This window comes from Notamacropus eugenii, chromosome 1 (genome assembly GCF_028372415.1).
Source record: "Notamacropus eugenii isolate mMacEug1 chromosome 1, mMacEug1.pri_v2, whole genome shotgun sequence".
NCBI classification, from domain to species: domain Eukaryota; kingdom Metazoa; phylum Chordata; class Mammalia; order Diprotodontia; family Macropodidae; genus Notamacropus; species Notamacropus eugenii.
Window position 1 is genome coordinate 15572626 of NC_092872.1, and position 27286 is coordinate 15599911.

At 40.7% G+C, this 27286-nt stretch overlaps 1 protein-coding gene and 1 long non-coding RNA gene across 5 annotated transcripts; one reads left to right on the forward strand and one right to left on the reverse strand.

Moving 5' to 3' along the window:
• Nucleotides 1-861: 861 nt before the first annotated feature.
• Nucleotides 862-19906, reverse strand: LOC140534158 (bile acid-CoA:amino acid N-acyltransferase-like). Of its 4 annotated transcripts, none has more exons than XM_072654893.1 (4): nucleotides 19825-19906; nucleotides 14712-15231; nucleotides 11862-12064; nucleotides 862-3703 (listed from the first exon to the last, which is right to left on the reverse strand). In XM_072654893.1, the coding sequence occupies exons 2-4, from the start codon at nucleotides 15172-15174 to the stop codon at nucleotides 3110-3112; spliced, it is 1260 nt and encodes a 419-aa protein (XP_072510994.1). In that variant the 5' UTR covers nucleotides 15175-15231; nucleotides 19825-19906; the 3' UTR covers nucleotides 862-3109. The 4 variants fall into 4 exon arrangements, with proteins under 4 accessions (XP_072510994.1, XP_072510975.1, XP_072510985.1 ...); XM_072654874.1 differs by lacking the exon at nucleotides 19825-19906 and adding an exon at nucleotides 18692-18961; XM_072654884.1 differs by lacking the exon at nucleotides 19825-19906 and adding an exon at nucleotides 18414-18675.
• Nucleotides 19834-27286, forward strand: LOC140534173 (uncharacterized). Its single transcript, XR_011977200.1, has 3 exons — nucleotides 19834-19919; nucleotides 22872-22975; nucleotides 25009-27286. It is a non-coding gene; the product is annotated as an uncharacterized lncRNA (long non-coding RNA).

The following is a 27286-nucleotide window of genomic DNA, read 5'->3' on the forward strand; positions in this document are numbered from 1 at the left end:
CCAGGATGGTCTGCTACCACACCTTCTTTGATCTGCTCCTCTAAAAGGAAAGGCAACTTTTGAGGAGTTCACAATCACTTTAATCAAGCACATATATGAGTCAATACCCTGAACTTCAGAGAAAATACAGAAAAATCAAAGATCAACAGACATGACTTCCTCTGTCTGATCATAATCAATACATATATCACAAAACAGACAGGTGCAACTGTCTGACCATAGTTATCAGACACGGAAGCACCGACATCTGAGTTTTCAAGCTGGGGGGCTCCTTAAAGTGGCTTCCCAGAGTCCTCATCTGGCCAGACAAACATTTCCAGTCAGTAAGCCCCAAAATAAAACTTCATCTCAGAGTCTTTATATACTTTTTAGAGCCAGAAGGCATCATATCCCTTGAGAACCAGTGGCTCATTAACAAAAGGTGTGGACCTTCCCACAAATCTTCCCAGGCCCAACAGTGGATGTTTATCACATTATTAATCACATTATTCAGAGGGATTACATTGCTTGTTATAAACAAAAACAGCAAAAGATCCTGCTTTGCTTGCTCTTGAATGAACCCACATTCTCTGACTAAAAATCTGGTGTTCTTTCCATTTTACAACCCTGGTGACCTTCTCTTGATAATGCCAAGTCTGGAAGCTCCATAGCTACCTGAGAGAACTTTTTGTGCAGCAGCCAGGCAAGATTGAAAGTAATGACAGTTTAATGTATATTGACTAACCCTAGAGCGTGTCAGCCCCATGCAATCTCACTCTAAAAAAGTGGCAAAAGTGAGCAGTGGCAAAAACTCTGCTATGGGAAAACAGCAACTTCTTTAGCAGTTAAGGCGTGTGAGTCACATTAAATAGCCAAGTCTGGTTTCTTTTTTCCAATATAACTTTATTGAATTCTTGACAGTAAGTCAGTACACTGAATGTTCTCAAATCAACTTATCTGTGCATTCAAGTCAATAATTATTCTTAAATCAATGCTTCTTCTATAACTAGATAAGGAAGTTAGCCATGTGAGAGGAAATGCATCTTCAATTCTGTTTTATTTGATCAGTCGTCGACAGGTAAGCATACTTAGTTGTTCTTTGCAAGAGTCTTAAAAAAGCAAAAAAAAAGTATCAGCACCCAATTCCTTTTAGATTACTATGTGATATTGGCAAAGATACAAATTAACTTGATCTTTCCAAAAATGAAGGAGTACCTCATCCCTCCTTCATCCCTTGTGGGCTCCTATCAAGAGCAAAAGTCATGAATCTTGAGATGCTAAGAAGATAAGAGAAATATGAGCTGCTGTTGGAAAGGACTTGAATCAATATTGTATTTAAGGTATACAATAGAAGCATATAATTTAAAATAATAATAAGTAGCATTTATGTAGCACTTTAAGGTTTGCAATTAACTTTTACAAATAGCCTCTCACTTTTTCCCCATAAGAACCTGGACAGGGGGGAGTGGGAGTTTAGGGTACATGCTATTAATTATTTTAATTATTGTTATCATTATCCCTATTTTACTGATGCAGACCCTGAAGCAGACAGCTGTAAAATAACTTGCCCAGGGTCATACAGCTATTTAGATTTCAATTAAGATGGTCCAGTTCTCTATCTAATTGACCTTCTCTGCATCTTGACAAATTGTCATCCAGTATCTAAATATTAATCTCCATTGATGAAGAACTCATTGTTGCCTGAGGGAGCTTGTTCCCCTTTTGGACAGCTGTAAATGTATAAGAAAAAAGTTCTTTCTTTTATTGATCCAATGAAATCTGCACCCCCTAATTTTTAGTTCAAATTCAATTCAATAAACATTATTAAGGGACTGTTATGCCCAACAATGTGTCAGAATCTGGGAAAAACAGATCTAGAACAGAGGATCAGAGCTGAAAGGAATCTCAAAAGTCATCTAACCAAATAGCCCCAATCCCCTTATTTTACAGATGAGGAATTTGAAGACCTGAGATTGCTTAGTGACTTGTTCTGGGTCATGTAGCTAGTGTCAGAGCCAGGACTTGACTCCAAGTTCAGTTCTTTCCATTGAACAAAAAAATCCTAGTTTTGACCCTGGCTGATTCTGTCTTCTCTGACAAGGGAAATGATCTTTTAGTCCAAAACAGACTCAAAATGACTGCACTATCAGAGAAACGAGGGAACGGTAGAAAGATCAACCAACCAGCTGCCCACTGAAGGCTTCTGATGAGATGAAAGTAGGATATAAAGAAAATGAGTGACAATACTAAGGAGGAGAGACTATAACAAGAAGGAACTTGTAACAATATGAATGGAGAAAAAGGGAAGGATATACAAGTAAACCATCGCCAGGATACAATAAATTTCAGTTGTCTCTCTAAAGGAGGAAGGAAGATTATCTAATAGATAGACTGGAGGAGAAAGGAGGTGGGAAGCTCTATTTAATAGTGTCACAGGCCTTGAGATCCCAGCATCCTAGAAGTGGAATTGGAAAGGACCTTAGATTTCTCATCCAATCTCCTCATTTTACTTTGAGAAAAATGAGACCTACACACACAGCTAATAAATGGCAGAATTAGGAGCTGAACTCAGGTCCAACTGATTCTAAGCTGCATGGCTCTCCACAGTACCACACTACTTCCTAATTAAATTCAATCTAGATAAATTCAAGATAATTCAAGATTTATCAGTCAGTTATTACCATGTGTCCTTAAGGCATTGTGATAAATACTATAGATATAAAAACAGAAGTAAAAAATAATCCCTGTTCTCACGGAGATTATTTTCTACTAATTCATCATAACTGGCCTTGAGTCTGAAGCTTATAAGTTTGGTTGCAATACCTAGACTGACAAGAAGTTCTGATAGGAAGAGTGTGAGTATTTAGTCAAACCTGTATGTCTAGTTCAATCTGACCACAGACTCTTTTAGGGAAGGCTAATCACTTTCCCTCTCTTGTTCTCCATTTCCTCATTTGTCAGATGGGTGGTATGATGAATTCAGATGGGGAAAAACAAAATATCTTTATTTCTGTAGAATCAATGTCCTTTGTAACCCTATGTATTTCATCATATGCACTGCAGGACATTATTTTGAGCAAAATCTCTGCTCTTCACCAGGCTACCAAACGTCTGAGATCCATCTATCACCTCACAGTTTGCTGATGCTGGCTGGGCTGAGGTGATGTCTGAGGAACTTCAAAATCTCTTTCCAGGAATGTTCTTGGGCTTCAGCATGAAGGATGGTCTCACCACCCCACAAAACAGGCCTCGGCAGAAAAGGGTTATGTGAGGCAAAACACAAGGGTGCATAGGGAGGCTCTATCAGGTGCCCAGCTCCTGGATAGGAGAGTAGGGTGCCATTGCTTTTCCCATGTCTCCTCAGCTGCTCCATCGCTTGCTCAGCATAAGCTTTGCTATTTACGTTACAATCCTTCTCTCCGACAATGAATAGGATATGACCCTGGGCCCTTTCTACTGGCAGGAGAGCATGCTTATTTGCCTCTTCTTGAGGGTTTCCAAATACAGAAGAAAGCTCTAATAGCCCCAAATTATTTGTTCTTGCCCTTTCAAGAAATAGATTTATTGAGTGGATGTTCTCATTTCTATACTTGATACATCCAACTGAAAAAAAGAAACCATTGATACAGACTGTGGCTGCCACCTGCTTCAGGAATACTGCCATTGCCAAGGCGATTTGGGCCCCATGGCTCACTGAAACTACCCCGATGCTGGGGCCAAGCACCTGAAAATACATAAAAACAGCAAGAATAATTCCATTGGTCTCCTTTAGCATCCCAGCCTTGTGGACTAAAATAATAAAAACTTTCACTGGTATAGTACTTTATGATGCATATTTCATAAACTCATTTGAATTAAAGAACATTCAGGTATTAAATACCCAGAATAGACTGTGTAAAGAGCTTGGGGTGATAGAGAGTTTAGATAATCCCCTCCCCTTTGGAGATTATAATCTAGGGAAGAGTACACATCTGTAGTTGAAAGAAGACTATATGTAAACTAAGGCTCTCTGCCTTTTACAGCATTACCTCCCGTAAATCACTAAACCTCTCTGAGATTTTTCTCACCTATAAAATGAGAAGTTTGGACTAGATGACCTCTAATCAGAGATGCAACCAGAGATCTGGCTCTTGTGATAAGATAGTTGTAAACCAATTCTACGTGAGCTCTCAGTACAGAGAACATTGTTGTGTGTTCATCCTTTGTTGCTGAAGAAGACCATGCCATCAGAGAAATGATGACATGACTTGCACTTGACTTTGTTTTGAGTGAGGGAGGGCTGTGCAGGTCACCAGCCTCACTTCTCCTCCAGAGCCATCTGAATCCAGTGACCAGATATTCATCAGGATGACTGGAGATGACCCAGGATGAGGCAATTGGGGTTAAGTGACTTGCCCAAGGTCACACAGCTAGTGAGTGTCAAGGGTCTGAGGTGAGATTTGAACTCAGGTCCTCCTGACGCCTGAGCTGGTGCTCTATTCACTGCACCACCTAGTTGCCCCTAGGACATCTAATTTATAGTTTTTTTAAAGCTGCTTCCATGGGCACTAGGCACTCCTTAGCATTCACACACTCCCCTCTATCTGCCTGCCTTCATCAGGGGCACCTCCCCTTTGCCTCCTGGTTGGAAGCTCTCATTTTAGAGTGTTTTGTCTGAACCTTTCCTTCCCATTTACTTCACTGACTCTTAGGTGAGTTATTTGGGTATTCAGTGGGTGCTTACTGCATTCAGTGGGTGCTTACTGTTAGCCAAATGTATAAAATAAGTTCCATAAAATCTATGGTTACCTTTGGGATTGCTTTCAATACAGTACCCCAATGCTTGACCTGCCCCTTTGGGATGACATCCTACCAGAAGCCCCAATCTACACTCCACCTAAAGCCTGGCCTTATCATTTTTGTATATTTGTATCTCGGTGTCTGGCACACAGTAGGGGCTTAATAAATGCTTGCAGAGTGGTTGAAAGAATGAAGCTATATAATTAATAGAGCATGTGCCATGATATACCATAAATGTACACATAGCCAATCATCCTTCCCACTCTTTCCTCCTTCCTTCATCATCTGTCATCCAACTGTCTGCTTTGGGCTTTGGGCTGTAGAGTCTGGGGTGCAGAGCGGGGCCTGTGCCTGGTATGCCAGGCCCTGACCCTCTGCATCTGCCCACACTTGGCGGTTGACTAGAACACTTGAAACTCAATGTCAAAGAAAGGACACTAGGGAGCCCCAACAGGAATTTCAGGATCTTTAAAAAGACAGAAAAGAAATGATGATGTCAAGTTTGGTGGTGACATGCACTCAGAAGCTGGGCCTTGCCCTTTATCAGAGAATTCCCAAGGGCTCTTTGGAGGCATCTGTGGAAGAGCTGCTGACGTCTGTCAGCACACACAGAGTAATCTGGCAGATCCTTATTGTCACGCAGGAAGACCTGTGGTGAGGGGCAGGAGCCCTCCTGAGCCTGCCTTGGGAAGGGGAGGGATGGAGAAAATGGACTGTGTTTGTGGCTTAGGGCCCTTTGTTGTTTCTCTTCTACTATTTCAGTGTTTGTAGGGAGATGGGCAGTATGCACAGAGGCCCTCTGCCTGCCTTCGGTGACAGAACATTGTTACCGACTGGGGAGAGGAAGGCTTCGTGAAGAGTCTGCCTTTTAGCTGGAAAGATAAGATGTTTAGGGTTCCAAAAGGTGGAGAAATGGGACTGGGGCAGGGCACTGAGTGAAAACAATAAAAGATATATATGACAAATAAAGAACAGCCCAGTTGTGCTGGAATAAAGAATATGCAGAAAGAAAGAACATGATATAAGGTTGGAAAAATAGGGGCCACCAGATTGTGGATTCAGTGCCCAGATAAGGAGTCCGAGCTTTATTTGTTAAACAATAGAAAGCCATTAAAGGATTGTGAGCAGAGGAGTGACATGATGAGATCTATACGTAATGAAAATGAATCTTGCAGCAGCAAAAAGGATGAATTGAAGCGGGGAGAAAATGAATATGAGAAGATCGTTTAGGAAGATATTGCTCTAGTACAGCTACAGCAATAATGAAAGTCTATACTAGGGTGGTGGCAACAGAGGTATAGAAAAGGAAATACACTTAAGAGATTATTTCAGAGATAGTATCAGGGGTATGCTAGTATATATTTAACAGCCAGCTCTTTGGATAGTCTTCAGGTGTCCCAATGATACACTTTAAAGTTAATCTGCATTATCAACATTTTCTCCGTGGCTTTCTTAAAACTAGACAATCAACAGAGTGATAAATCCAGTCCTGATTTGTAACATTTGCCAATTTCTGAGGTATAAATGCTCACACTGATCAGTCGTCTCTCGTGAGCTGGCACAAACCATTTCCAGGACACTGCTGGATAGAATCAGTGAGACATGACAACTGACTGGATGTGGGAGTCGAGGCAAAGTTCAAAGTAACGCAAAGTTCTCAAACATAGGAGACTGGGTCAACAGTATGAGGACAGAAAAAGTGAAGTCAGAGGAAGCATAAGTTTTGGTGGAGGCTAGAATGTTGGGTTCGCAACACTGGCTGCTCTTCCAAGAGGAGATGTCACATAAATGGGGAAAGGGGCAGGCCTGACGATGAGGAGATAGGAGAAGTCAAGCCTGGAGAGAGAGGCTTGGGAGTTATCTGCGTAGTGGTGGATTGTTAAAGTTGTTCACCGAAGGAAAGAGGATAGAAAGAACTGGTCGTGAACATACACATTCAGCAGTTCAGAAGAGGATGAAAAGCCAGTAAAGGAGTAATCCAGGTAGGAAGGAAAGAACCAGGAGAGTATGTAGTCTGTGAAGCTAAGGGAGGAGATAAGCTCTGGAGAAGGGAGTGGTCAGCAGAGTCAGATGTTGCCCAGAGATCTAGAAGGTTGAGCACTGAGACTAAGAAGATCCTCAGTAACGTTTCAGAGAGTAATTTCTTTAAAGGGCAGTCAGGATGAAGCAGGTGAGGAGCAGATGGAGGCACTGACTGTAAGGAACTTGCTGGCAAAAGAAGAAAAAGAGAGCTGGGCGAGCAGTTTGATTGGGTAGAAGAAGACTTTTTCAGCATTGGGAGGATGGATACATTTGGATGTATTTGGGAAATTTGCAATTGGGAAAGGAACCAGTAGCAAAAGATGAGATAGGACAATGAGGAAGGGAGGGAGGGAGAGGAAGGTGTTGGGGGGGGGGGGCAGTGTGGGAAGGAGGTGATAGGGGGAGAAAAACACAAAGACAGAAAGGGGGAGAGAGGGAAATTGAGAGACAGAGGGAGAGAGGGATTGGAGTGTGTGTGAAGGGAGCAAAATTGAGAGACAGAGGGAAAGAAAGAGAATTGTGTGTGTGGAAGAGAGGGAGGGGGAGGTGGAGAGGGAGATTGGAGTGTGTGTGAAGGGAGAGGGAAAGAAATCGAGAAACAGGGGGAAAAAGAGAAATGTGTATGGGGGAGTGAGGGGGAAGAGAGAGAGACAGACAGACAGACAGACAGACAGAGAGACAGAGACAGAGACAGAGAGAGAGGAAATACTACGAGATACTGAGAAGTTCTGAAATATGCAGACAAGTTGATGGCTTTGACATTCTCAAAGACATAGGAGGTAATATCATTAAATGCATAGGGGCCAGGAGCAGTCTTGGGGACTTGAAGAGAAAGAAAAAGATTTTAAATGAGGAGAATGAGATAGGATTACCTAGTAGCAGCGAGTGTCCAACTAAGTTTGTACCCCATAAATGTATAAAAGCAAAGAATTTCAAGAAGATCTGGGCTACAGGGGAAGTCCATTTCACGGATTGGGCATAAAGACAGGAGAGAGTCAAACTGAATGTTTAGCTACAACATAGTGAAATCAGGAGCAGTATGAAAAAAGGCTTAAAAGTGGGTTTGAAAAAGCAGATATATTAGGCAAGACAGTAGGAGCACATCAGTCAGTCAACAAGCATTTATTAGCATTTATTATGCTAAGCGCTGGGAATACAAAGAAAGGCAAAAACATGGTCCCTGTACTCCAGGAATCCATATTCTAGTAGGGAAAACAACATGTAAACAACTGTGTACATACAAGACATATACAGAGTAGGTGGAAGGTAATTCAAATAGAAGACATTAGCAAGGGGATGGAGAGGAGGAGAAAACCGGAAAAGATTTACTATCAATTTTTTATCTATCAAATTTTCATTTATACATTTTTATATATTTTTATTTATATTTATATTTTATTTATCAAATTTTATCAATCAATGCCTCTATTTCCTCTCCTCTTATTGGATTCTAAATTCTGCATAATCTGGCTTCTGACCTTCTCATTTGATTAAAACTGCTCCCTCCCAAGTCACTTATGGTGTCTCAGTTACCAAATCTAAAGGCATTTTCTCAGTCCTCGTACTTCCTGACCTCTCTGGCATTGTGAATGAGCCTCTTCTCCTGGATGGCCTCACCTCTGGGTTTTCATGACCCTGTTCTCTCCTGCTTCTCCTTCTATCTGTCTGATAGCAACTTCTCTGTGTCCTTTGTTGCATCTTCATCCATGTGTCTTCCAATCACCATGTCCCCTATGCTCTGGGCTCTTTTCTTCCACTATACTATCTCACTTGGTGATCTCATCAGCTCCCATGGGTTCAATTACTAATTTCATTTGGATGATTCCCAGATCTATATATTTAGCCTTAACTTCATTCCTGAGCTCCAGTCTCAATTACCTGTAGGCATCTTGAAGTCATCATGCCCAGATGAGAGCTCATTCTCTTTCCCCAAAATTTTCCTCTTCCAAACTTCTCTATTATTGTCAATGATATTACCATCCTCCATATTTGAAATGTCAATACTATCCTTAACTCCTCTGCTGTACTCACTTCACCTACCCAATCTGCATCAGGTCTTGTCATTTCTACCATAATAACATCCCTCACCTCATATACACCTCCTTTTCTCCACTGACACAGCCACCACCCAAATACAGGCATCATCACCTCACACCTGAACTACTACAACAGCTTTCTAGTGGGTCTCTCTGCCTCAAATCTCTCCCCACTCCAGTCTATCCTCTACCTGATTGCTAATATGCAGATCTGACCATATCACTCTTCTATTCAATAAACTCCAGTGGCTTCCTATAACTTCTAAGATCAAATATAAAATGACCTGTTTGGCATTTAAAGCCCTTCAGATTCATTCCTGATTCATTCCTCCCTTTCCAGTCTTCTTACTATTTTCTTCACTCCTCACACTTTTCAGTTCAGTAATACCAACCTGCCCTTTTGCTATTTTTTTTTTTTTGCACAAGACATTCTTCTCCTCTGTTCCTTTTCTCTATCTGTCCTCCACGCCTGGAATATTCCCCCTCCTTCCCTCTACCTACTACTTTCCCTGGTTTCTTTCAAGATTCAGCTCAGATCCTATATTTGACGGTGATAGAACCTTCAGTAGCTCCCTATTATCTGTCAGATAAAGTAGAAACTTCTTAATCTGATATTGAAGACATCCTCCCCCCACAGTCTTCCTACACTCTATCTTTCCAATGTTATTTCTCACTGTGTATTCCTTTTCATTCTGTGTTCCACTCATACAGGAACACTCACTATTTCTTGCTCTCTGCTATCTCCTCCATGTCTTTCTTCACATCCTTTCCCTAAAACGGGCTTCTTTCCTCTCTTCAAAACCTTGACTTTCTACAAGGCCCACCTCTTCCATGCAGCCTTCCTTCCCTCAGCTATCAGACAGAAATCCTCTCCCTAAATTTCTCAGGGTGCTTTATTTATACCTTTCTTTTGTTCTTATGACCTTTTAGTTAACAATATTAAATATTCCTGCATATATCATAGAATAATGAACTTTCATGGTTGCATGTGATTTCTGAGGTCATTTAGTCCAGCTCACATCTAAACAAGAATCTTTTCTATAATATTCCTTACAAGAAGTCATCCATCTTCCATTTAAAGGCTTCCAATGATAGCAAATTCATTTCTTTTAAGTCAATTTCATTTTTGGCTAGCTCTACAGACCAAGTAAGTGTTCCTTACCTCCAACCAAAATCTGCCTCTTGGTAACTTCCAGTCATGATGTCTAGATCTGTCCCTCTCTATGTGTCCAAGGCAAACAAATCTAATCTCAATCAATCAATCAATATGTATTAAGAATTTATGTTCCAGCCACTGTGCTAAGCATTCTCACATATCAGTGAGGTATAGTTTAAAAAGGGCTAGATTTGGTGTCAGCAGCAAAAGAGGCTAAATCCTCCTTTGGCACTCACCACCTTTGTGACCTGTATATAGTTACCTGTGCAGGTCACTTAACCTCTCAGAACCTCACTTTCCTCATCTGTAAAATGGGACTAATAGCACCTGCTTCACTGGCTTATGTGATAGCAATCAAATTAAGATCTTTTGCTGTTTTTGTTTTACCAAAAGTGCCTCTGATTAAAGATTATCTTCCCCACTTGAGGGAAGTTTGATTAGGGGAGTTGTTTTGTAGGAGGATCTCAAGTACCTTTTGTTTTTTCTATTGAGGCAATGGGTCAGAGGGTCATGCTCTCTGGCTCTAAAAAGGGTATAAATACTCTGAGGGTGAGGTTTTGCTTTGAGGCTTAGTTTTAGTAACAGTGTTTGTTTGGGCAACTGGGGACTCTGGGAAGCTGCTAAGAAGCCCCCTGGCTTTGAGAACCCAGATGTCGTGCTTCCCTCTCTTGTAACTATGGTCAGACAGTTGGCCCTGTGTGTTGAATTCAGGCAGAGGAAGCCATGTCTGTTGATCTTTTGATTTCTCTGTGTTTTCTTTTAAGTTCAGGATGCTGACTCCCCTAAATTAGGTGAATAATATATGTACTTGATTAAAGAATGATACATGTGCTTGACTAAAGTGATTGTTAACCCCTTGAAAGTTGCTTTCTTTTTACGAATGCAGATCTAAGAACCTGTGATAGCAAGCCTCCCTGTGGTATATTGGGGTGCTTACTATTACAACTTATGAGGACTAACTGGATCAATTGCCAGCTATAATTTTCAGGCAATGCATTCACAAAATTCTAAAGCAAAATCATCTAGAAGTAAACTTGCATGTTTAAAAAAAAAATCACTTTTTTTTTAATAACTGGTGGGATCCTTAAATATCATCTAGTCCAAATATTCCCTTCAGTCCCACTCTTTAATTTTACCTATGACCCAGCTGAGGCCCCTTGAAGTAAAACAGCTTGCCCATGGTCACTTAGCTAGTTAGCACCTGGGACGGGGCTTGGTTCTTCATCTAGTATTCTTTTGACTCTGCCACACTGGGGGAATTATATCCACATTTTGTATATAATATCATCATAGCATCTTCTTAATTTGTTAACTTCTCAAGTCAGGTAGCTTATAAAGAAATGATATAAAGTAATAATAATAGCTCATATGTAAACATGCTTTAAGTTTTGTCAAGTCCCTTATGGACTGACCAGCTCTCATTTAATCCTGAAAACAAACCTGTGAGGCCTGTTATTGTTCTCCTCCATTAAAGTTCAATGACCTGTTCTGTTTACATAGCTAGTGAGTGTCTGATGTAATCTTCAGGTGTTCCTGACTCCTAAGTTCAGGTTCTGATCACTAAGCTATACTCCCTCTTGTAGTGAGGCTCTGATAATATTCTCTCATTCTCAAACAGCATCAAAGCATACACTGAAATAAACACTAGATGAATGTGTCCCTTAAGTGGTTTGGAAAAAGAAACCTAGGGGAGCTGATTAGAGCAGAAAGAGAAAGAAGTGACAACTATTTGAGGACCTGACTTTCTCTAGAATAGAAATCACAATCCTGGAGAAGCAAACCATGCCAATGAAAAGGACACACAAGAGAGGACCAGTTAGTCATTTGGAATCAGGGATTGCATGAGAAATTAGACACAAAGGTTAAACCAAAATGTGAGCACAGAGTACCTTGGGATGGCTTAAGAGGAAATTAGCAGCTTCTTCAAAGTATTTGATGTCCAGGACATCTGTCGCTTCAGGCAGGTCTTCGTAACCAAAGTAAGCTAAGGCCAATGTAGCAAATCCACGACTAGCCAAGAGACTGGCCCGATGCTCAATCAGTCCACCAATGTGACCAAATAAATCAATGACACCAGGAAAAGGGCCTTCTCCTGAAGAAAATTTTAAGAGGATTTTGCAGTGAGAAAAAAAAAGAGACTTTGAAGAGAGAGACAGAGACAGAGTCAAGAAAAAAAGAAAAAAGTCAGAATTTGGGCATTAATACATAGCGTCACAAAGAATTTTCCATTCTCCTCTCATACATATATGTGTATATATGCATATATAGACATATATACACACACATATATACACATATATACATATATATAAGCTATATATAGCTGATTTCTTAATCTTACTGTCTATCCTCTGAGTTTATCCCCAGTTTATTCTATATCTATGGTTTATAGCTGATTTGCACAGTTTACATGTAGTCTCTCCCATTAGACTATGAGCTGTCTGAGGGGAGGGGCTGGTTTTTTTAATTCCTTTCTTTTGTGTTTTCTACCCTTGTACTTAATAAGCACTTGGTGATTAAATATTCCTGATTCTAAAAGAGAGCTGCTAAAGTGGATGGACCCATTCTGAAAACTATATCTGTAACTTCACAGGTAGGAGAACTCACCACCAAAGTAACTCACCAGCCCTCTATGACTTATGTAAGTCTTAATTAGCTGCCTGATGCAAATAGATGTCAAGACACTTGCCCAGGGTCATTGAGCAACTAAGTGTCAGAAGCAGGATTTGAACTCAGATCTATCCTGACTCCAAGCCAGGACTCTAGCTACTATGTAACCTAAACTGATATTTACAAGATAGAAGGGCTGACTGTGCCCTAACTGTGTTGATTTTGTTTCTTTGGTGGGATCTGAAGTCACAGCAACAATTGGCAAAGAAGCAGGTAAAGAAGATGAGAAGCGGAGTGATGGGAGGCAGCATCAGAGGAAGAGAATGAGGAGAGATAAAGGGGAGAACAAGAGGGTTTGCCTCTCCCTGTTCTGTTGAGGCTTAGTTTCTTTCCTGAATGAAAGTGTCCACTGCACTGAGTACAGACTGTGAAACACTCACCTAATGAACTCCACCATCTCTTTTAACTCAGTGGTTGGAAACTTCTAAGACAAAATAGGCCAGTCTCCTACAAAATGAAATGCGTCACAAGCTACCTGCAGGACATGTCCCATCACAAATCTCAGTAGATGGTGGGTAGGAGTGGAAAACAAAGCCATAACAATTTGTAGGAATGCATCAAGTGGGAGGGGCATGTTCACCTAGGGTAAAGCTTCTGGAAGTAAAGAAGATTTGCCCTGAAATATCATGAGGCTTCTATGAAACTGGACTGACAGCTACTGGGTAGATGTGTAGGGGCAGGGGTGTAGCAGGGGTGTTCATGTGGGGAGCATAGAGATTGGGAGGTAAAAGTTGGGTGCTACAGGTAAGGCAAGAAGGGGGTAGGACATTGTGGGACACCATTAGAATTCAAAGCTATGATCAGCCTTCCCAGATTTTGCTATTGGTACCCTCTAAATTTTCCAACCTGGGTCAAAGCCCCATTGCCTTCACCCTAGTTATAGCTCTTCTTGTAAAACTGGAAGTAGTATCAGTGGATACAATCAATTAACAAGCACTTATTAATTTCCTATTCAGTGCCAGACACTATTAGTGCTATGGATACAAAGACAAAACTGAGACTTCACATTCAAGGAGCTTATATTGTAATGTAGGACACAACCTGTACATATAGTGTGTGTGTGTGTGTGTGTGTGTGTATATATATATATATATATATATATATATATATATATATATATATATATATATATATATCATTTAATATCATTTTTGAACTTTAATAAGGGCTAGAGGTTGGACCTAATACTCTCTTTGTTCTCTGAAGTAAACTCAGAGAAAAACTCTTCTTATGTCAACAAGGCCAGATAGAACTGACTTAGCATATTTTATGAGACCCTTAACCAGAGACACTATCTTGAATAATGGGATTTTTTCCATATCTTAATATTTTGTGGACATATACTATGTTATGGCATGTTAATGGCAAAGAAAACACAGATATCCTGGGTTGTAATTTCAGTTGGCACTTTGTCAACTCTCTTATCTTACTGTATTTATAACTTATTCAATTAAGAAAATTCCTTTCTCATGGTATAGTTAAACAGAGACCATAAATCTGAGGGACACAGGCATCCTTGGATTGTCCTAAAACAGATTTAAACCTGGTCATTCTTGTATCAGTCAGAGGCTTCCTTCTGGCTCCATGATCATGTAACTGCTAGCTTTAAGGGAATAAATAATATGCATTTAGCCTGTTTGCCTTTTTTATCCAAACTTTCAGGTCAACAATATACACAGACATACACAGACACATGTAATTTTCTTTGGTCTTAGGTAGAATATGGATTGGTGTGAGAAAAAGATTTGAGACAGGGAGACCAGATAGAAGAGATCATAAATTTAGAGTTGTAAGGAATTGTAGAAGACAGTGTGCATAACTTCCTCAGTGTGACAGAGTAACCCAAGGGCTTATTAGAATGAAAGTGTGACCTAACTCTAGCTCCAGAATGGTTCACATCAGCCTAACATTTGGGATTTGGCTAAAAACTGGATATAGTTCAAAGACAACCTCTCATGCTGAATCCTGAGGAGAGTGAGCTACACGCTTGAAGAGAGAGATAAGCCCACCAAAAAGGGAAGAAATCAGATTGCGAATTAGTGAATAAGAATGACTCATTCAAGACGTGCCTGGTGGGAGAAAGAGAGATCCTCTAATTCGACCTTCCCTTATCAGAATTCGTTGTACTCCAGGTGCTGAGTACCATCGCTCCACAGTCTCACTGGCCTTAAGAGATTCAAGTGGGGCACTGAAAATTATGTTGGAATCATGTACAGAGAGTTGAACCAGGTAGGGACTGTTTATCACATCCTGTTTCAGTAGCCTAGATAAAACCTTCTTAGGTTTCAAGGACCAGAAGAGACCCATGGGATGAATGCCCACATAGTCTCCTCCAAGTGCTGCTGCATGCTCCAAGTCTATCTCTCCACCTTCATCAGCCTTATAGACGACTTGAGAAAAAAAGAGAACTCCTTTTTCATCTGTCAATTTTGCCTGCAGCCCTACCAATTGGTTAGGGAGCAAGCCAGTTACCCGGATGTGCAGTGGCTCATCAATAAGAGCTGTTTTCGGGTGGACGATTATCTGGACCATTGTTAGAATCCCAATGGAGAAGTTTCTATTGCACAGTTTTCAATCAAACCTGAAGGTCTAAAAAAAAAATAAATTAAAAGTAAGTAAATAAAGTAGTGGTATGATTTAGAATGAAAGACATTGCACAGGGACACAAGAGATAATTATCTACATAATCTTTTTCTTTTTAATTTTGAGTTCCAAATTCCCTCCCTTGAGCCTCTCCCCCACCCATTGAGAAGGCAAGCATTATGATACTCATTATTCTATCTAATCTTAAGAAGGAAATTTCCTATGAATTTTTCAGCTGAAGTTTAGAGTTTGGTATTGGCAATCCAAACATGCCTTACTTTATTTCCTACAAATATACCACAAGGTTAAATGACTTGTCCAAGATGTCATTTAAGATCTTTAACTTCAGTTAGATATCAATAAATCGATCAAACAACAAGTATTTATTTATTAAGCACTTACTTTGTGTCAAGCATTGAGACATCAAGAAAGCAGAAACACAGTCTCTATTCTCAAGGACTTTAAATTCTAATAAAGGAGGCAATATACGAAGAACACTGTAGATAGAAGGCCTAACCTGCGCAAAGGGCAGCCAATCTGACAGCAAAGACACTGGGGGCTGTGGAGGAGGAAATGAGACAGGAAAGGCCTCCTATGGAAGTGAGGAAATGAGCTAAGCCTTGAAAGAAGCCATGGCAGCTAAAAGGAGCTATTGAGGTGAAGAAGATTCCAGGCGTAGGGGAGAGGAGAGAAGAGCCTTGAGTAAGAACATGGAATGTTGAGTGAGGAACAGCAGGTGGGCCACTGTAGCCCGGAGGGGAATAAGTGTAAAAAAGCATAAAAGGTAGGAAGGGACAGCTTTGGAAAGATCTTTCAATGCCAACCAGGTGACTTTTACATATGCTCATATAGTCAGGAGTGAGCCACTGGTATTTAAAGAGTAGAACGATGACATGGTTGACTCATTTTTTCTCAAAGTAGAATTGCACACTTACTGTTGAAACATAATCAGGTTCCATCACCCACATCCATATTCAATGTATTTCCAGGTGCCTGAGGTAATACATGAAATGCCAACTTCTATGGTGGTTACACATCAACCCCTTCCCCCCACCCCCAAGGATTTATAATCTGAGAGAGAACAACTCAAGGAAAAAAATAATTTTATAAGTTAAGCTCTAAAGACACAGATAAAACTTGTGCCAGATAAGGAGGAGGTATGGAGTTGTTGCCATCTACACTGGTGGAGGGAGACCCAATGAAACCATGAGTGGGCTCTATTAAGATAGTAGCAGAGCCAGGGCAGGAATTCAGGTCTCCTGACTGTCTGTGTTATAATGTGCATCAGATAGACAGATAGGCAGACAGAGAGAGAGAGAGAGAGAGAGAGAGAGAGAATTGCTATGGAGGTTTGCAATGCATTTCTTATGTGGGAGATTGAGGGACCCCAATGGCTGCCACAGTGGAAACTGAGTCCTCAAACGATGCAAAAAGTAGTACCATCTCAGGAGCAAGATTTCCAGGAAACAGGGTGAGACACAGTGGGCAGGTTCAGCTCATTCCTGCATCCTTTATTTGTTTGGTGGACTCCTGCCTGGAGAGACACATTCGTACTGCATTCTTACCATGCTGTTTGGAATGACTAAGTTTTCTTCGTTGGGGAGGCAGCAGCCTCTAGTCACTGAGTGTTTGAGGTTTTGGCCACAGGGTGGGTGCCATTACTAATTAATCAGACAGATCCTGGACAGTCACAAAGGTCTATAGTGGAGACAAAGTTCAAGGTATAGGGATACAAGACAAACTGGTAAAATGAAATGAGGCTGGACCAGCTAGGGAACTCTTGCTGCCATGAAATAGATTAGTCCTAAACCCAGGTTTTTCTCCTTTTCTCTAATTTCTTGATGAGATGATCTTGACAAAATTTGAAATGCACAACTCCTTCCCTTATTCTTTCCCCTATCTAGGGTGAAATGAAACAATGAGGAAGAGATAGACAGGAAAAGAAAGACACAAAGTAAAGAAACAAGTTGCAGCCTGTGATTCATGCCCATATGATCTGGATATACACTGAAGCTAGCTGTGTGGACTGTTAAATTCTCAGTGTGAACACAGGTTTTGGAAACCAAGCTACAAATCGGGGCTTGATGCATTGTTTTGTTGATTTCTAGGCTTAAGAAAGTGATGAAGCAAACGTTAATAATGTAAATTAAACTTAAAAATGTGTTATGGGGACTTTTTTTGGGGGGGAGAACCTGTTGTTAAACATTTACCAGCACACCTATTTATTCTTCCACAAACCAATGCATTGAAGGCCTGTAGAATTTTAAGTATTTCATGGATATCCACACAGCGCTCAGGCCATCTATTACAGTATAGCTGGAAGAGTGATGAATTTATAACAGAAGACCTAGGTCTGAGTCTTGACTCTGCCTGTATGACCATGGGCAAGTTATTTAACTTGTGATTAAAGTTTCCTCATGCATAAAATGAGGGAGATTGGCCTAGATAAAACCTAGCACACTTCCTTTGGCCTTCAGCTAGACCTACGTAACGCAACTCAAGCAAAATGAAGAACTTTTTATTTAGTATCTGGTACCTACAAGGCACTGTGCTAGAAATAAAACTACTTAGCCCCAAAGAGCTCACAGACTAACTGGTGGACCTATAAATGCCAACCAGAGCAGAGTGAAATTTTCTTTCACATTATGTTAATTTCAAGCCAACTATCTGCATCCAGAGAAAGAATTGATAAATAGAAGTATATATAGAATAGAAATAGAAGTATGTATAGAATTTTACATAGATAAACACCTACTTGTGCCTAATGATAGCCATGGAGGGAGAGGGGGAGGGAAGGGAAAAAAGAAAAAAAAAGAAATTGACAAGCTAGTTTTGTTGTAATACTTGAAAGGCATAGCAAATTGCGCACAGTAGAGATTTACAGATTCATGTACAATCATCTTTTTCATGATGCTATGGTATGGATGTGCTTGTTTTATTCCATAAATTAAAAACACTAAATAAATATTTCAAGTCAGAAGATGTGCAGATTATCATACACCTCCTGAATAAGGGTTCTTTATAAAACAATCTTTAAAGAGAAAAAACTAGCCTGGAAGTGTGAAGCCCTCCTCTTGCAGTCAATTTGTTTACTCTTCAGTAACGATTACCTTTCCTAGAAAGTTATAAGCAAAAAAATGTGTCATTCACAATGAGAATATCATCACCTGCCTGAGGTGAAATAGTACCTTCACATTCTCTCCATAGACTGTAAGGCGTTTCCTCCCTCTGAATCTCCATGATTCAGATATGTGTGACGATGCATTTTTGTGTAGAAAATGCACTTAAATTAAGGCATGCCGGCAGGAGGGGATAACGGAGTTCCTTTCAATATTTACAAAGCAGAAAGGATGAACTCTGCCATGTAAATGCCAAAGTTCTAGGTAAACACAAACTTTGAACTGAAAAATTGTTTTCAATTCCTAGCTGCTCCAGAAGGGATTTTCAAGTCTCAGTTTAAAAGTACCTGATCTGAAGCTTTGGAAACTGCAGCTCACTCCTGAGAAAGCAGGTAGCTGGCTTTTTTCCACTGTCTCTTCTCTCCAGTAGCTGATAGGAAAATACACTTAAAAACTTTGTTCTTGTCCCCTGATTTCAGGCATTCAAAGGTGTGCTCTCCAGTATTAAAAAAGAGAGCCTTCTTTCAGGTTTCCTTCCTTTACTGGTACCTCTTCCAGTTCACTGTTAATCTACCTGTGATTTAAACTGTCCTTCTCTCTCTTCATAGTTTTCAATTCTGTTCCTTTTGTAACCCTAGTCTCAAAGATCATTGGTATGGGACTCCCTCCTTATTGGTGGAGATGATGTCCTGCGCTTTGTGAGGGGTGGGGCAGAGTTAGCCAGGGGAAGAGAACTTCCCTTTCTTCAGTTTTTGGGTCCGGCTGTCCCTTGGGTGCTTCTGGCTTCCAGTTTTAAGAAGGAAGATAGAAGGGACCAACCTCAACTTCAAGTCCTGAAGAAAAAGACTTCAGGAAAACACGATTAAGACCTGGAGGTTTCTATTTTACTAGAAACTACAGAAACTCTCTCTCTCTAGGAGCTGAATTACCTTTTCCCCAGTGGGATAGACAACTCCTTCACTCTCTATTATCTGATATAGATTCTTGTAACCGGACGAGTTAGAGCTGACCTCTGTCCATCACAGGACGCCACACTGAGAGCCTGCCTAGATAACCTGGGGGCTTGTCAGTAGGGGTGGAACTAGATGGATTTCAGGAGGAAGGGTCTCATCTTTGTTTGCAACATGGCAGTTCTTTGTCCAGCTCCAGATGTCCAGTGGAGAAGACACCCATATAAGGAATAGTGTTAGGTGATAGGTTCAATGTATAGGCTTAGGAATGTTCATGTAATTAAGACTATATATGCATGTGAGCTAGCTGGAATAAATGGAGCTCTCACCACCTTGTCTCCTGCCTCATTTCATTACTCACTAGATCAAGGCCTCTTGCTGGACAAGAGCCTTGGGTCGGGGTTTAGGGATCCCCGTAATGGTCTAGGGGACCGCAACAACTGGCTCCCATTCGCGGGGGAGGAAAAAAAAATCCACGGAACACAGCGCGGGGCCAAAAGCATAGTCCTTTACCGGGGGAAAAGATGTACCTGTGCGCCCTGAGGAGGCTCGCCACCATGACCAGTCCGAGATGAATTTTGGTGCACTCAACCTCAGGAAGACAAAGAAAAGAAGACACCAGTCTGTAAGTAACCTGTTTATAGAGCAGTGAAGTAAGAGAGAAAAATAATCTTACTATGGGGCTAGTAGAATCAATAGAGACCACCGACAGAAAAACTTTTGTTAAGGTAATTTACAGATCAGCTAAGACACAGGGGGTCGTCCTTCAATTGAAAGTGATCAGGGAGTTCTTAAAGGAAGTAGAAAGAATTTGTCCCTGGACAAAGCAGAGACCTCCGGTCTCTATAAGCTCGTGGAAAGTTGTAGGAGAACAGTTAACTAGCTATGACTCCGAAAATCCTGGGGATCTGGAGCTAACAAGTTTCCTTCTGTATAATATAGTAAAAGCGACCCTTCAGGCTGCAGATGGCTGTTGTGATCAGCAGCCCAGGCAATTCCCAGCCTACACACAAACAATGCCTTCCATTTCACCAGATTCCTCCCCCCGAACCATCCCCTGCGAATTCTCCCAGTCCACCTTCAATTTATCCTAATTTAGGACAGCTTCAGGAGCAGAGTCAGAGGGAGGAGGAGAGAGAAAGAATGCAACAGGAGATAGATGAGTTAAAGAGTAGATTACGGGACTTAGAAGCTGAAAAGAAAAAATCGGTTAAGTTCAAGAGGAAACGAAAGTTCCCGCCAGAAGGGAGGACACTGAAACAAAGAGAAGTGCAGAAGTGGGAAACAAAGGGAGCTGGAATAGTCTCCAGGGAGAGAAAGCGCAAGGGTGACACCTAGTGGACAAGTAGAGACATTGCAAAAGGAAAAAATTCTGGTTAAAGGAATAGAGACATCTGATGGACAAGTAGAGGTATTACAGAAAAAGAATTTTTTGAAGGAGTATGAGGAGACGCCTAGGGAGTACTTTTCGCCATTACAACGAGCGATAAGGAAATTACAAAAGAAAGGTAAAGACAAGGTTCTAGAGTATCTTGGCTTTCAAAATGTTTTCCCCATATTAGAAACACCTAGAGATGATAATAATCCGGCACAAAGGACACACTCTATGGTGTCTCCATATCTGATAAAAGAGCTCAAAAGAGCTATAACAGACTCTGGACTTAAATCACCATATGTGAAAGTCAGGATTAAAGAATTGGCCTCACATATACTTACCCCCAATGACTGGAAGCTTGTTATGAGGGCCATCCTCACCCCAGGAGAGACGGTAGTATGGTTAGGGATGTTTTCTGAAGAATGCAGAATAATGGCAATACACCATAATCCTTATAACCCTCAAAATGCTCAAAGATATTATGAGATGTTATTCGGTAGTGGACAGTATAGCACAGATAGGGCACAAATTCAGCACCCTGTGGAATTATATGAGCAGCTAGCACAATGTGTAGAGAGGGCTTATGACAAGTTGCCAGTTAAAGGCAAAAGTAAAACTTCATTGAGTGCCTTAAAGCAAAAACCCAATGAGCCTTTCGCTGACTTTTGTGCAAGAGTTCAAGATGCTGTGACAAAGATCATGGGGGAAGTAGAACGGACTGTAGTTGTAATCAAAGCTATCTTGAGAAACAGTTGTAATACAGACTGCAAAAAGGCCATGATAGGATTGAGAAAGGATGCTGGGGTGGAAGAAATGTTACAAAGATGTGAGATAGTGGGTAGTGAGGTCTATGCTGCACAAGTTCGAGCCCAGGCATTTCATGATATGAAAAATAGGCCGACTGAAAAACCAGACAAAAAATGCTTTCAACATGGCAAGTTGGGACATTTCAAAAAGGATTGCAAAGTAAGGCCGACACAAAGTGGGGGAGCCAGACCCAAGACACCCTGCCCAAAATGTAGAAAACCAGGGCATTGGGTGACAGAATGTCGTAGTGGCCCACCTCAGCAATATTTAAACACCCTAACGGGCCCCTCACCAGCCCAGGAACAAAGGGGAGGAATGGGCTTTCTACTGCCCTCTGCCGACCAATGGCAAGACAATCCCAATGCCAGCACAATGGCACTCTGCCAGAGATATCAGGAATTGGCAGGAATGCATCCTTTCAAATAGAGGACCTACATAGTGCTGGATATTTTTCTATTAATCCAATGACTACAGTCATGGTTCCCATACAGGAAAAAATCAAGCTCAAACCAGATAGCATAGGAATACTGTTAGCACCCGCAGCTCATGAATATACAGGCATGATACCCATAACACATATGTTTCCACCTGATATGGAGTTTCAATATATTCCAATGATGAATACTACTAATATGGAGAGTTTATTAGATGCAAGACAAAAAATAGCAGTGTTATTATTATTTCCAAAAATGGCAGTTTCACAAGTATTCTTGACACAGCAAATTACTCTGGAGAGGCCACAACTTACAGTCATTATAGAAGGGAGGAGATGTACAGGCCTCATGGACACTGGGGCTGATCATACAGTCTTTCCTTTAGAGCAGTGGAATTCTGTGTGGCCTTTAGGGCAAGCACAAAATTTATATGGTATAGGGGGTGTTCAGGCAGCAGTCGAAGCAAAATGGCCGTTGAGATGGGAATTTGAAGGAAAAACAGGAAAGGTTTGGCCACTTGTATTACCAGGACTCCCAATCATTCTATGGGGTTGAGATCTGTTGTCACAAATAGGCCTTACCATATCTACAATAGAAAATTTTTAGTGGGGCCCCCTGGAATGGCTGCACAACCCATACCTGTTCCACAATTACAATGGATCAATGACGAACCAATTTGGGTTGACCAGTGGGCCTTGACTGATGATAAAATAGCAGCCTTAAAGGAGATTGTCAAAGAACAACTTAGTTTAGGACATATAGAGGAATCTTTCAGTGCTTGGAATTCACCTGTGTTTGCTATTAAAAAGCGATCAGAAAAATGGAGAATGTTAACAGACCTAAGAAAAGTTAATGCATCCATGCTTACTATGGGTTCATTACAACCAGGACTTCCTTCACCAAATATGATACCAAAAGATTATAAAATATGGGTTATAGACATTAAAAATTGTTTTTACAGCATTCCTATTCATCCTCTGGATCGGCAGAGATTTGCTTTCTCCATACCTTCCATCAGTTTGCAGGAACCCTATATGAGGTAGCAATGGAAAGTACTGCCACAAGGTATGAAGAATAGTCCTACATTGTGCCAATGGTATGTGCATAAAGTGCGTCAACCCACGAGAGAGAAATATAAGGAGGCCATAATAATACGTTACATGGATGATATTTTGGCAGCACACAGAGATGGTGAACTGCTAGAAAATATGTTACAGGAAGGGATACAAACTCTTAGCAAGCATGGGCTACAGGTAGCACCACAAAAAATACAGAAGGCACTACCAATTGATTGCTTAGGGTATAAGTTATCAGACAGAGAGATTCAAGTTAAGTTTCCAAATTTTGATATACAAAAGGTCAAAACTCTGAATGATTTCCAAAAACTGATAGGAGAGATTCAGTGGTGCAGGCCAAGGCTTGGATCTCTACCTCTGCATTAGCACCACTATATGAACTATTGAAAGGCTCTCCTGACCTTAATTCAAGTAGGGATTGGACCCCTGAAGCTCTTACATGTATTAAGAATATTCAAAATACTCTCATACAACAAACCACTCAAAGATATGATAAGGGAGAGAAAGTAAATTTAACTATACTTTTCACTCCAAACTTACCAACTGGGGTTTTACATCAGCAATTAGGAATCCTTGAGTGGATTCATTTACCACAGGTAAAAAACAGAACATGTTCTCCTTACACAAACCTAGTGGCTAAGGTGATTTGGAAAGGCATACAGAGAGCACGAGCTCTTAGTGGTATGGACCCTGCAAGTATTTTTACTTCTTATACCTCTCAACAATTAGAAAAATGTTTTATGGAAGATGCAGATTGGCAAATTATAATTAGGATTATCATTATGGCAATCCTGTGCCATTTGCTGATCAACTCACTGCATGGCCATGGTCTTGGTCAGACAAGCATTCTGAGTCGCCTGTAGTAGGGATCAATGTTTTTACAGATGCCACAAAACATCAACGAGCATCTTTATACATACCATCTGAAAAGAGGTTACAAGTGTTTGAGACATCATTTACCTCTACTCAACAAAATGAACTGTTTGCTGTGCTTTAAGCTCTTTTAATTGATGTCCCTATTAATATTATCACAGATAGTAAGTATGTATCAGGGTTAATACCCAATTTAGAGACTGCCTATATTCCTACACGTCAGGATTCTATCACACATCTTACCTTAGAAGCACAAAAGGCTATTAGAGGTAGATTTAATAAATTCCATGTTTTACATATTCGATCATATTCTAATTTACCAGGTCCCTTAACTGAAGGCAATGCAATTGCTGATGAAGCCTTGCAAGTTTTTCATGCGGAGTCATCTCCAATATTAGCTCATTCCAAATTTCATTTGTCTGCACGGTCTCTTAGACATTTATTTGGCATAACAAAAAGGGAAGCAAGGCAGATTGTAAAGGCGTGCACCCAATGTGCTCCGTTTCTTCCACCACCACCTATACACCCAAAAAATCCTATAGGTGACTGCCCAAATGATATTTGGCAGATGGATGTCACTCATTATTCGTCATTTAGACGTTCTTAATATATACATGTATGTGTAGATACTTTTTCAGGCTTTCTTATGGCAACTGCTCACTCTGGTGAAACAGTCAAAGATGTGACAACTCACTTACCAGCATGTTTTGCTAATCATGGAGTGCCAAAATGTTTAAAAACAGATAATGGTCCAGCCATCAGCTGCATTTAAAAAATTCTGCTATGAATTTTCCATCTATCATGTTGCTGGCATTCCTTATAACCCTACAGGCCAAGCCATTGTTGAAAGGGCAAATCTTTCCCTCAAGGTTTACTTGCAAAAACAAAAAGGGGGAATTACACAAGGCCCTCAGGCATCTCTCAATTTAGCCTTATACACATTAAATTATTTAAAATTCGATGATAAGAATCTTTCAGCAGCCATGAAATATGCTATTGCTATAAAAACATCAAGAGGAACTTCACTTCTAGAAAAAACACAAATAGAGAATGAAGGAAAACAGGCAATGTGGCATGATGCAGAAGGACAATGGCATGGTCCGGGAAAAATAATCATATGGGGAAAGGGTTATGCTTGTGCTTCCACAGGAAAAGAGAAAGAACAGTGGGTCCCAGTACGCAGGCTTCGGCTGATAGAAGAAAGAGACAACGGGAAGAAAATCACAGGGCAAGAGACTGAGAGCAGCAAAGCAGAAAAAGAAGCTGGAAGAACAAATAAGGAGTCTTTGTCTTCAAAATGAGGAGGTTGATTCTGTTTCTCTTACTGACTCTTGGGGTTGGAGGACATCCAGCTCCGACCCAGGAGACAAGTGGGAATGCACATCACTGGACGTTCATCCCGAGTCCTCCATGGGTGAGGGTCATAAGATGGGGTGAAAAGATACCAACATCAGCATTACATGGCAGTTTATCACGCATGTTTGGGGGTGCAGGCTTTGAATCTATAGGTAAATCAAATGGTTCACAGCCAAGAATGAACCTTACTGGATTGATCGCAGGATTACCGCTCTGTCTTCAAAAGAAGGTTGTGGGACGATGGACTGGCACTACATGGGTTTTTAATAATATAGTGGCCAATATGACATGGTGTGCAAACATAACTCTGGGACATGAGACTTTAGCTTATCGAGGGGACTCTAGACTCTTTCACCTGTGGACTTGGGTCATTGAGGGACAAGATATGAATCTAAAACGAGAAATAGGTTTGAGACATAGACCATATTGTACAAAAATGAATGGGGCACGAGACATGGGACAAAAACGAGAAGTGATTTTAAGATCTGGACCACAAGGTAGAAAGAGGAATGATCCTAATGTCTCCATTTACCGTAATTATTCAGGTTTCGTATCATTTGAAGATTGTCAGTCACATCAATGTCAACAGACTGTGTTATTCTTAGAGCATTATAATGAGAGCCTTACTTCCTATCACAACCTATCGCATTTTAGGCCAGATCGCTATGTCTCAGGATATCCTAGTCCAAGATATGTTACTAACAAGGGTTCTTATACAGCAGGGATTGAACGGGTGATTGCCACTATTGGGGGACAGACAGTACAAAGTTTTGTAGGACCATTTATTATTGTAAGACCAAACAGTAAAATAATTACAAACCATATTAGTCTTACGGCGCAAGTGTGTTTAGGATCATCTCATGCCTTTATGTGGGATCGTGCAAGTCAGTCTACACTCATGCCACATATGAATATGACAGGGATATTCAATTTAACTTGTCCAAATTGTTTGGTACATGAATACACATGGCCGCAATTTGATAAAGGAAGGCTTTACATCATTACTAGGCCAAAGTATGCACTCACTGTAGTGAAAACACAAGGATGGTATCGCACTCCGGCTGACAATATTATGTCAGTATTAGATCAAAAGATAACAAGTTTGATGCGATTCAAAAGATGTATCTCATGTGTAGTGTTAGGTATAACCTTATTAGTTGAGCTAATTGTTAGTTCTACTGCTCTCGCAATGTCTGTTTCTAACACACAGAATAGTGTCCAAGAAGCGAGTGCTCTTCATGGTCTCATGCGCAATGTCTCAGAAGGATTTCAACATTAGGCTCAAATGGATAAGGAATTTTACAATGCTATTCGTGCTTTACAGAAAGCAGTACTGTTCTTGGGACATGAAGTTGCATATCTAGAATTACAAGCAAAGTTACAATGTGATTATAGGTACAATACTTTTTGTCTTACTCCAAAACAATATAATGCAACTGAAATAGCATGGGAAAAGATTCGGGCTCAATTACAAGGTGTAATCAGTGATAATATGACCTCAGAGCTCCAACAATTGATTCAGTTGGTAGAATATATCAATCAGGCTTCCCATGAAGACCTACTTCCACAAAAAACTGCTCAAAATATCTTAGATTTTTTCCAACATGCTGATCCCTGGCACTCACTAAAAACTTGGCTAATTTCATTGGGATCAGGAGTACTAACATTGCTTATATTAGTTGCTATTATACCAATATTATTAAAATGGATATTGTTAACAATTCGTAATTCCCTCTTCTCCACTAAGCATACAATGTTGGCTATGAAAGAACAACTGTACCAAAACAAAAAGGGGGAGTTGTAACGGGAAGAGTTAGAGCTGACCCCCGTCCATCGCAGGACGCCACACTGAGAGCCTGCCTAGATAACCTGGGGGCTTGTCAGTAGGGGTTGAACTAGATGGATTTCAGGAGGAAGGGTCTCATCTTTGTTTGCAACATGGCAGTTCTTTGTCCAGCTCCAGATGTCCAGTGGAGAAGACACCCATATAAGGAATAGTGTTAGGTGATAGGTTCAATGTATAGGCTTAGGAATGTTCATGTAATTAAGACTATATATGCATGTGAGCTAG